Here is a 9,975-nt window from a genome sequence, read left to right as displayed (position 1 = left end):
GTTGGGTATTCCATACTGCTACTAAACACGGGTACTTCCGTGTTTTGCCACCCACTAATAGAGTGCCGGGCAGGGGTCCTGTATTCCTCTCGACCAGTAGTAAATGTTGAAGCTACAAATGCATCATTTGGCGATGAAAATTGTATATATAACTCAAGATAAGGTGATCCACTAGCGAGATGAGTCTGTACCATTGCCTCTAAGCTACGAGCGCCTTTGATGTCGAATGAGTCATATGTCACAGGATCAACTGAACCACAAAATTGATACTTAATAGACAAAACTTTCATTGGCGCCATTCCGAAGATTTTATGCCTAATTCTTTTACGAAGTTCTGTCAAATCTATATTCTGGTTAAAAACCAGTCTCGCTGTATTCCCCGATAGAAAAACAACACCATTCCCGGTGTTACAGATCTCACCATCATAGTAAATAACAGCAATAATATGTTCACTCATCTTCAATTTCTTTTCTTCTTAGCCTCTCTAATTTTTTTGTTATAAGTTATGCAACTTGAGAATAAAATTTGGCTCATTTATAGCCTTATTTTTCTACGAACTACTGTAGCAAAAGAACGTCCATGTGGGAGCTTTTTCCAGAAATTTTGCTGACAGTGCATCCTGCTTGAACGTTTTCGACATTATTTGTTCAAAAACGTCTAATCAAAATTATTTTTCTATGAACTATTATAGCGAAAGAGCGTCCATGTGGGAGCTTTTTCCAGAAATTTTGCTGACAGTGCATCCTGCTTAAAGTGTTTCCGACACTATTTGTTCAGAAACATCTACTCAAAATTATTTTTCTACGAGATACTGTAGCAAAAGAGCGTTCACATGGGAGCTTTTTCTAGAAATTTTGCTGACAGTGCATCCTACTTGAAGCGTTTTCCAACACTATTTTCTAGAAACGTCTGCTTAGAATTATTCTTGCAGAAACCCTAAACCTTAAAACTTATGACAAAAAAAATTATATTGCTTATATGTTTTTTGTAATACCCTAAACACAACTTTATTTTAAAAAACTAAACCCTAAAATCCTAAATCCTAATTCAATTAATTTTTTCTCGAAACCCTAAACTTAGCATAGCGCCAGTATGGATATATGCTGCAATCATATTATCTTTGAGAATTTTTTTCGTGTATGTATCAATTAACCTTAAATTTAATCAATTAACCCGAAACCCTAAATTAATTCATAATTTAATCAATTAACCCTAATATCCTAAAATCTAATTTAATATTTAGTATTTAAAATTAATAGTTAATTTATACCCCAATTTAATTAATTTTTTTCCTAAAACCTTTAAACCCTAAAAATCAAAAAAACCTAAACCCTTAAAAAACCCTAATCTTAAACCCTAAAAACCTTAATCCTAAATTAATTAAATAATAAAACCCTAACCTTAAAAAAAGGGGGCAAAACGCTTCCCTAGGGGAGCGCTTTGTCCTTGTTAGCAAAGCGCGCCCTCAAGGACGCATTTTTTGTTGATGTGGACAAAGCGCTCCCCTAGAGAAGCGTTTTACTGACACGTACTCCGAAATTACGCTTATGTGGACGCATTTTCGTGAAAAATGGCCTAATCCGATTAATAACGCAATAAACGGCCCATTTCTATAATTATATTATTTAAAGGGCATTTTTGAGTAAAACGCCCTATATATTACATTTTTAACTTTTAATTATTTTAATTATATTTATTTTCTTAAATAAATTTTAAAAATTTTAATTAGTTAACTAATCAAAATATTTAAATAAATTTATATAAAATTAAATAAATTATAAATTTAATTATTATTAAATATATATTTTTAGGTAATGGTCATTTTCATCTCATCACTATCATTGCATTTCTACCCAATCACATATTTTTTCACTAATTTTAATCTTATAGCTAATCAGCTCTTAAATGTCCAGTGCAAAATTTAAACTTGGATTCGAGCGGGTTATGGATTTCTGGTGAAGAAGAAGCTTCTCTTTGGGGGTTTTGTTTATTTATTTTCCTAATAACTGCAAATACCTTTCCGTGGCGGGAAATCCACGCCAACAGAAAAACAAATCCCAAAAGTTTCACTTTTTCTTCAATTCTTATTTCAATCTCTGGAAGCAACCATTAATTCCAAAACCAACGCAATGTTTCGGCCGAAATATATGTTTTCTCCTCCACCTTCCTCCGCCCCATCTCCGTCGGTCCGGCTAGGCCACAAGATCAGTATCACCACGATCCATGTAATGGCACTAGACGGGATAGTCAACGTCAACTCACTCTTCACCTTCGCTATATTCCTTGGCCTTGCATGGTACCCCATCCCCACCCTCATAGACCCCAGCTCCCCCGCCTCTTGCGCTGCTGGTTCCAACATCGCTGAGAACCTCATTTCATGCCACGTCTACTCCTTCAGCTCTTTCCTCTTCTCCAGCTTAATTGCATTAGCCTTCAAACAAGCCATAAAGATAAGCAAAGACAGCAATGACTTGGCAGCGCATGGGGTTGGTGCCAGTCTTGTGGATGTGAACTTGATGGCATTGAGGGTTGGGATGTTGGTTTCGAGTTTTGGTTCGGTTTTGGGATGTGGGTTTTTGATGATGGCTTTGGTGGCTCTGGTTCAGATTAAGCTGGGGACTTTGGGTTGTGGGAGTATCTACACTTTTGCTGCCATTGGTCCTCTGGTAGTTTTGGTCCCTTCGGCTCTTGTTATCTATATTTGTATTGTTCTTTATGCCTTTACTCGTTAGAAAATAACGGGTATATTGTTTGATTTATCAAACATTATAGCTTTAAATTTAAATGAAATTCACTTACTTCAATTATATTCTAAACTAAAAGGTGTCTATGAGATCTCCTAGTACACTAATTTATTCCATAGTTTAGAAATCTTGAGGATGATCTGGTGGTTTACTTTAGATGCATAATTTGGTAGATTTGGCATGTTAAAATATTTTAATTGATGGGATTGGGAATAGTTCACTTGGTTATTCTTATATTAAATGCAGTGCACTGACTTGAGGAGTTTCCAGATTCTCTTGTTGTCTATAGAATAAATCAAGATACGGGGATTAAATTAACCCATGAAGTAAAATGTTTTTTTCAATGATAACTTGCTAAAGCTTTTTTGTTTACTCTTGAAAAGTAGTTCATTGGAAATGGCTGATTTCCTGAAATCTGCTTCTCTTAATCTAATAAGGGCCCATATGCCAATACCTTGAATCAGAAACTTATTGATCTGCATTTTGATTAGACGGTTTTTCCAGGGGAAATTTTGTTTGAAGTTTTCATCTGATCAAACAAGTCTCCCATTTTCATTACAAAGGATCATACTACAATCTTCAGGTTCCATTATTTCTGCTGCACAATTGCAATCCTTTCAGCAGTTTCTTTCGTCTTAATCTTTTATTGGTGTCATTTTTCGAGCAATTGTTATTCGAGAAACCAAACAATGGCCAAAAGCCAAAAGAAGACTTTAACTTCTTACATTGTACTTTAAAATTGTAATTTTTGTCAATAAATGGCCTGTCACGACCTATCACCATTCAGTCAGCCCCAGGCTGCATTGCGCATGCATTGTGTCCATAAGCAGCTATTGTTGCTCCGTAAGGATTTGTCTTCCAAAGAGGATAATACTAGCTTATGGGCACGATGCTTGCGCAACGCAGCCTGGGGCCAATAAGTGGTGATGGGTTGTGACAAGATCAAATGGTACTAGAGTAGAGAAAGTGGCTCCTATGTGGGGAGGTCACTGATTCGAACTTTGGGAGGTGCATCTTAGGGTGACAAATTCTTGAGGAGCCGGTGTGCATCCAAGAGGACAATGCCAGCCTATGGACACGATGCCTGGGTGACGTGGCATGAGACTAATCAAATGGTGATGGGCTATGACATAACTATTGCAGGAGTAGAATGGCATGCCTTGACTGAACACCTTGCCCCTTGCAGAAAGAGGCCATGAACTTCACATTTTCACTTCTTCTCCAAACTCAACCTTTCCAAGATATCCAGTTACCTATTTGGTTTTTCACCCTCCAAAGACAACAGCTGATGGTTATCTGGTGCAGACCATTGTATGGAAGCGATTTCAAACTCAAAACTAAACTGGAGGACTGTAGGGTGTGATCCTTACGGAAAGCATGAGATTGTTGCATACTTGAGCTAGGAAATCTAGCTGTTACTTGGCAAGGCATAAAATTGCATATGAAACTATTCCATTCTGATATTGTGTTCAAGAGCTTCTGCGCACTCCCAAAGAACGGGTTCATGTGCTAACAGAGTGATGAAAGTTGCTGAAGCTGTTATTGTTCTTGTTTCTGGTGATCCGTGCTAGATAAAAAGATGTAGGAGCCAATATGCTTGTTTTGGGTCCACTGGAACAAGCTCAATTAGCAAAGGTTTTATAATGCAATAGATATTTTTGTGAATCCAACTCTACAAACTCAAGGACTGAATCAAACATCCTTAGAAGCAATGCTCCCTGGGGAACTGGTTATCTCCACAAGACTTCCTGGAATCACAGGTTAAGTAATCATCGGATTGGAAATCGGTTACACTTTCTCACCTAGTGTTGTTTCCTTAGAATATGCAATCTATTAAGGTTTGGAATGATGGCAGAGAGGTTTTGGAGAAGAAAAGGACTGCAGATATCAAAATCCATTAGTTTAGCATAGTAATGATTGTTTCATATTCAAAGTTTGTAACAGCAAGTGATGCAAGAATCAATTAGATTCTCTTTAAGATGGTATCTCTTTCGAGACTTGTTGAACTTCTTTGATCTCTATCTCATTGATCATCCAGAGACCTGAAGAAGTGTTTTACAACAGATCTGTCTGCAGTAGCAGCAGTAGCCAACAAAGTTTCTGGCAAAAGTCACCCTTAAGAACGTTGAATATATAACTGAACTGAATTGCTTCATTTCTTGAAGGAAATGGTATCACTAATCTTTCTAGTGCTGGATCTTAATGGGGAAAATTTTCATTAAACCTATTTTATTTCTTGAATTTATGGGCTGTGGTTTCTTTCAGCCATGTACAAGAAGTGTTGCATATGCAAATATCATTAAGAAGAGTTGCAAATCTCATATATGTACTTGGAACCATATGAAGTTGCAGTCATCAGTAAAAATATCCAAGTAAAATTGGCTTTTTCTTACTCTGGAAATACGTAGATATTCTACATCCACTTCACTGATCTTGCATTTAATATCTTTTTCTAGCAAAGGCCAATCCTTACATATGAATACTTGAAAAGGATACCTCAATAATAGATATCGACTTTCAGAAAAGGAAAGCCTTATCTATCAATTCTCAGCCCTTTCACACATGAGGGGGAGAGAGGGGAGGATCATATAAACATAGTCCACTCTCCTCAGCCAGACAAAACTTATCCCAGGGAAGAGCCTATGATGGAGTGACGTGGGATCTGTCCATGTCAAAACCTTATTTATACTTATTATCTTCCATGATTATTTTCTTTCTTTTATGATAATTCCTGCAAAATGTCAAGATTAACAAAGAGTAAATGAAAGGGTTTGGTTAAGTAAAGAACAGTAGTTTAAGTTCTCAAATGGAAGTACCTCAGACCAGACGATGCATATGCATTAGAAGGCTATATAGCTCTAATAATATACCGAACCTGCAGAAACCAAAGTCAAGTTTTGAGACATCGATAAGTATGAATTCATAGTTGCATTAGCACAGTGAGTACCTTGCCACCAGTTTCCTGTAGAAGCATCTTGTGAATTGCTTCCATTAGGGTCATCTTCTCCATCTTTCTTGAACTATTCATTCACAAAATATAGTTCAATTACTTACATGTATCAGAAAAACTTACAAGTACTTTCATGCATCGATCACAAAGTAAATATTATATATATATATATCGAATTCAACAAGTCTCGTAACTCACAATAGGATATGATGTAGAAGCTTGTGTACTTGAAGAATGACCATATATGTCTCGGCCTCCATAGTAAAGAGATGAACTTAAATGGAATGGTTCCATCCTTTCTTCCTGAAAAACAGAATTACTGTCTCTGTTGGCTTTGGTATATGTTGCACTCTCTGCAACTGAAGCTACATTATAAGATTTAAAAAAAAAAACATATCAGACAATGTTATCAGTACAGGACACTAGCTTTATAATTGATCAATAACCTTGCATTCCATGTCTCCAGTCTGATCCTTCTAAAGGCTGTTTTGGCCATGATTCTAACACCTGAGAGCTTGAAGAGTTCCTCCCACCCACCTGAGATTTCAAATAAAGAAAGTCCCCTATCAGATATATGAACTAAATCATGTCCAATCAGCAGAATCCAATATATAAAAGAAACTGTATATTTACATGTACCATTGATGGAGGTGGGAAAATGGAACTGAAAATCCCTTTTGACGATGGTGATGATTCCTTGGAACCAAATAGGTGAGCAGTGAATGAGGAAGAAGTACCAATTTGTTTATTACTCTCCATTTCCTTTCCTTCTCTGTATACAAAAAAAGTGAATTCCCAGAGAAAGAACATCAAAAAAGAAAAAGGGGAAACAGCAGTGCAGTTGAAGATCAAAGTATATGGGAGGATATATCTCAAAACTGTCTCAGTAGTAATTAAAATGTAAAGAATTATATAAAATGTCTAAACAAACTGGTATTTCAGTGCAGCAGCCCATGTGCCTATCATCATCAGCCAAAAAAGGTGATCTATGACACTATTTGTTAGAATGTGGCCCTCCATGCAGCTCATGCACCAAACCATCAGACCATGCAGAGCAGGCCAAGACCAGAAGCTGCCGAGCCAAGAGCTAAAGTCTGTTTCCAGCTGTTCATTTTGTCCATTTTGTTACTTTGGTTAATGTAATGCATTCTGGTTCATTTGGAACTATGTTTGTTTAATGTTTGATGTAATTAGGTGCTGATAGATTGATAAATCAGCTTTACCATGTGTGCAAGTTATGTCTATCAAGTTTCAATGTATCTTAGTGGTATTAGGTATACATTAGGTGATGTATTTGACTTATTTTGATCAGTCAATGACTGATATATGTAAGGGCTACAAGCCAAAGTTTTCTTTTAATGAAAATCCATTGAATTTCATTCATGTTTTTATGCTCCATATTTCTTTGTCTTCAAAAACTTCAAGGTTCTGTTCTTTATTCTTAATAGCAAGCTTAAAGCTTGAGCTTCAAGCATTTCATTTTTCCTTCATATTTTATCCGGGTATAATACGTTGCTGCTGGTGCTCTGTTTGAAATTCTTACTTTACCCGGTTAAAGTGCACTCAAACTCCAACAATTGGTATCAAGAGCTTTCATCTTAGAGGACCTGTTGTTGAAAATTAAATGGCTTCATCAGGCTTTTCTCCTGCTGCACCACCAGTCTTTAATGGTGAAGGGTTCCACATATGGCAGGTTAAGATGAGGACTTACCTGCAGGCCTTCGATCTGTGGGAAGTTGTCAACACAGATGCTGAGCCAGCTCCACTCAGAGCCAACCCAACAGTGGCTCAAATCAGACAACATACAGATGAGAGGACCAAAAGGCACAAGGCCATGTCATGCATTCAGAACTGTGTTTCTGATGTTATCTTCACTAGAATCATGGCTTGTGAGACTCTCAAGCAGGCCTGGGACAAACTCAAGGAGGAGTTCCAAGGCACTGAAAGAACTAGGCAGCAGCAGTTACTAAACTTGAGAAGAGACTTTGAAAATATCAAAATGAAGGAAGAAGGGACAGTGAAGCAGTACTCAGACAGGATAATGGCTGTGGTCAACAACATAAGATTGTTAGGAGAACAGTTCAATGAGACAAGAATTGTGGAGAAGGTGCTCTCAACATTGCCTGAAAGATATGAGGTAAAGATCTCATCCTTGGAGGATTCGAGAGACCTGGCAACAATCTCCCTAACTCAGCTCATTAATGCCCTCTATGCTCAGGAACAAAGGAGAGCCAGTAGAATGGAGGAGCACCAAGAGGGTGCTTTCCAAGCTAAGGCCAAAGCAGCCTCGAGCACCTCAGCCTATAAAGGCAAAAAGAACTTGAAAAACAGGCCTAAGCCTGATGCTGCAAGAGGAGGAGATCGACTTTGCAGATTTTGTAAAAAACCTGGTCATCCAGAGGCCAGATGCTGGTTCAGGCCAGATACTGTGTGTCAAAACTGCAAGAAGAGGTGCCATGTTGAAAAAGTCTGCAAAGAAAAAGGCAGACCTGGCCAAAACCAACCTCAACACAAGAATGAAGAAGCTCGGGTGGCTGAAGAAAGTAGTGACCATGAAGAACAAGTCTTTGCTGTTTCATGCTCAGCTGGCCAAAAGAAAGGTACAAAAGGCTGGTTGCTGGACAGTGGTTGCACCAACCACATGTCACTAGATGAAACAATTTTCAAAACCTTGGATAGATCCTGCAAAACTAAGGTAAAAATTGGGAATGGTCAGTTAATTAAGGCTGAAGGCAAGGGAGATGTGCAAATATGCACTGCCACAGGTGACAAAATCATCAAAAATGTGCTGTTGGTACCTGAGATTGACAAGAACCTACTTAGCATTTCTCAACTGCTAGGAAAGGGGTACTCAGTTGTGTTCAAGGGCCAGGAGTGCCAAATCACCGATCCAAATGGATCAAGCCTCATGACAGTCACCATGAGTGATAAATGCTTTGAAGTCAACTGGTCAGGTGACTAAAACTCAGCTCATGTTGCTTCAACTGAAGGCACCAAGCTTTGGCATCAAAGACTTGGTCATGCCAACTTCAAAACTATGGCTCAAATGGTCAGTAAGGAAATGGTTGAAAACTTCACCAAGACAGTTCAGAGTGAAGATGTTTGTGAAGTCTGTCAGATGGGAAAGCAAGCCAGGCTTCCATTCCCTACAAACACAACCTGGAGAGCTTCAAGCAAGTTGGAACTGGTGCATAGTGATGTTTGTGGCCCCATGAGGACAGAATCACTAAGTGGTAACAGGTACTTTATTCTCTTTATTGATGACTGTACCAGATACTGCTGGGTTTATTTTTTGAAGCATAAGTCAGAGGTTGCTCAAGTGTTTATAAAGTTCAAAGCTGCAGTGGAAACAGAAACAGGCTGCAAGATAAAGACCATTAGGTCAGATAATGGAACTGAATACACTTCAGCTCAGTTCCAATCTTTGTGCAAAGATGCTGGCATCAAACACCAGCTAACCAATGTCTACACACCCCAGCAAAATGGGGTTAGTGAAAGGAAGAACAGGAGTTTGATAGATATGGCCAGATGCTTATTGTTTGAGAAAAATCTACCCAAGACAATGTGGGCTGAAGCTGTCAATACTGCTGTCTACATTCAGAATAGGCTTCCAACCAAAGCACTCGCTCACAAAACACCTTTTGAAGCCTGGTTCGGGTTCAAGCCATCATTGGCTCATATGAAAGTCTTTGGTTGCCTATGTTACAGCCAAGTACCAGCTGTAAAGAGGGACAAGTTGTCCAAAAGAGCTGTTCCTGGTATTTTAACCGGGTATAGTATGGTCAAAAAGGGTTATAGGATCTTGGATCCTTTAACCAACAAAATCCAAGTGAGCAGAGATGTAGTGTTTGATGAGAAGGCTTGTTGGAACTGGGAAAGAAATGAACCTGAAGCCATTCCTGAAGAACTTGTGACAGATCAGTTTGAAGTTGATCAAAATGATCCAGAGATGGATGTTGATGATGAACCAGTTAGGGGTACAAGGACTTTGGCTGATGTTTATGAAAGGGCTCATGTTGCACAAGAAGAGCCATGCAGTTTTGAAGAAGCTGAAGCTGATAAAGGCTGAAAACAGGCAATGGTTGATGAAATTGCCATGATTGAGAAGAACCAGACATGGGAATTGGTTCCTAGACCAACCAAGAGGAAGGTTATTGGAGTAAAGTGGGTCTATCGAGCCAAGCAAAATGCTGATGGGAGCTTGAACAAACTAAAGGCCAGGCTTGTAGTCAAAGGATTCAGCCAGAAATATGGTCTGGACTACCTGGAAACATTTGCAC

General features: G+C 38.4%; 2 protein-coding genes across 5 annotated transcripts; one reads left to right on the top strand and one right to left on the bottom strand.

The window, feature by feature from the left end:
* Window positions 1-2,033: 2,033 nt before the first annotated feature.
* Window positions 2,034-2,805, top strand: LOC107960027 (uncharacterized). The gene has a single exon (XM_016896233.2). The coding sequence runs from the start codon at window positions 2,131-2,133 to the stop codon at window positions 2,731-2,733; it is 603 nt and encodes a 200-aa protein (XP_016751722.1). The 5' UTR covers window positions 2,034-2,130; the 3' UTR covers window positions 2,734-2,805.
* A 2,239-nt stretch (window positions 2,806-5,044) lies between these two features.
* Window positions 5,045-6,873, bottom strand: LOC107960026 (uncharacterized). 4 transcript variants are annotated; one of them, XM_041117690.1, is made up of 7 exons: window positions 6,627-6,873; window positions 6,329-6,467; window positions 6,142-6,232; window positions 5,894-6,054; window positions 5,693-5,765; window positions 5,562-5,620; window positions 5,045-5,476 (listed from the first exon to the last, which is right to left on the bottom strand). In XM_041117690.1, exons 1-6 carry the CDS (start codon window positions 6,734-6,736, stop codon window positions 5,604-5,606), a joined length of 591 nt encoding a protein of 196 aa, XP_040973624.1. In that variant the 5' UTR covers window positions 6,737-6,873; the 3' UTR covers window positions 5,045-5,476; window positions 5,562-5,603. The 4 variants fall into 4 exon arrangements, with proteins under 4 accessions (XP_040973624.1, XP_040973623.1, XP_040973625.1 ...); XM_041117689.1 differs by having other exon boundaries at window positions 5,894-6,060; window positions 6,627-6,870; XM_041117691.1 differs by having other exon boundaries at window positions 6,335-6,467; window positions 6,627-6,863.
* Between the last annotated feature and the right edge of the window lie 3,102 nt (window positions 6,874-9,975).

The sequence above is a fragment of the Gossypium hirsutum genome, chromosome A07 (genome assembly GCF_007990345.1).
Source record: "Gossypium hirsutum isolate 1008001.06 chromosome A07, Gossypium_hirsutum_v2.1, whole genome shotgun sequence".
NCBI classification, from domain to species: domain Eukaryota; kingdom Viridiplantae; phylum Streptophyta; class Magnoliopsida; order Malvales; family Malvaceae; genus Gossypium; species Gossypium hirsutum.
The sequence above is the reverse complement of the archived record's forward strand: the minus strand, read 5'-3'. Positions and strand labels throughout refer to the sequence as shown.

Excerpts from the sequence above, each read along its gene's own strand:
- LOC107960027 (XM_016896233.2), top strand. The coding sequence starts at position 2,131 with ATGTTTCGGCCGAAATATATGTTTTCTCCTCCACCTTCCTCCGCCCCA.
- LOC107960026 (XM_041117689.1), bottom strand. The coding sequence starts at position 6,736 with ATGGTTTGGTGCATGAGCTGCATGGAGGGCCACATTCTAACAAATAGT. Across the intron at positions 6,061-6,141 it reads CTGGAGACATGGAATGCAAG|CTTCAGTTGCAGAGAGTGCA; the intron begins GTTATTGATCAA and ends CTTATAATGTAG. Across the intron at positions 5,766-5,893 it reads CTTCTACATCATATCCTATT|TTCAAGAAAGATGGAGAAGA; the intron begins GTGAGTTACGAG and ends GTGAATGAATAG.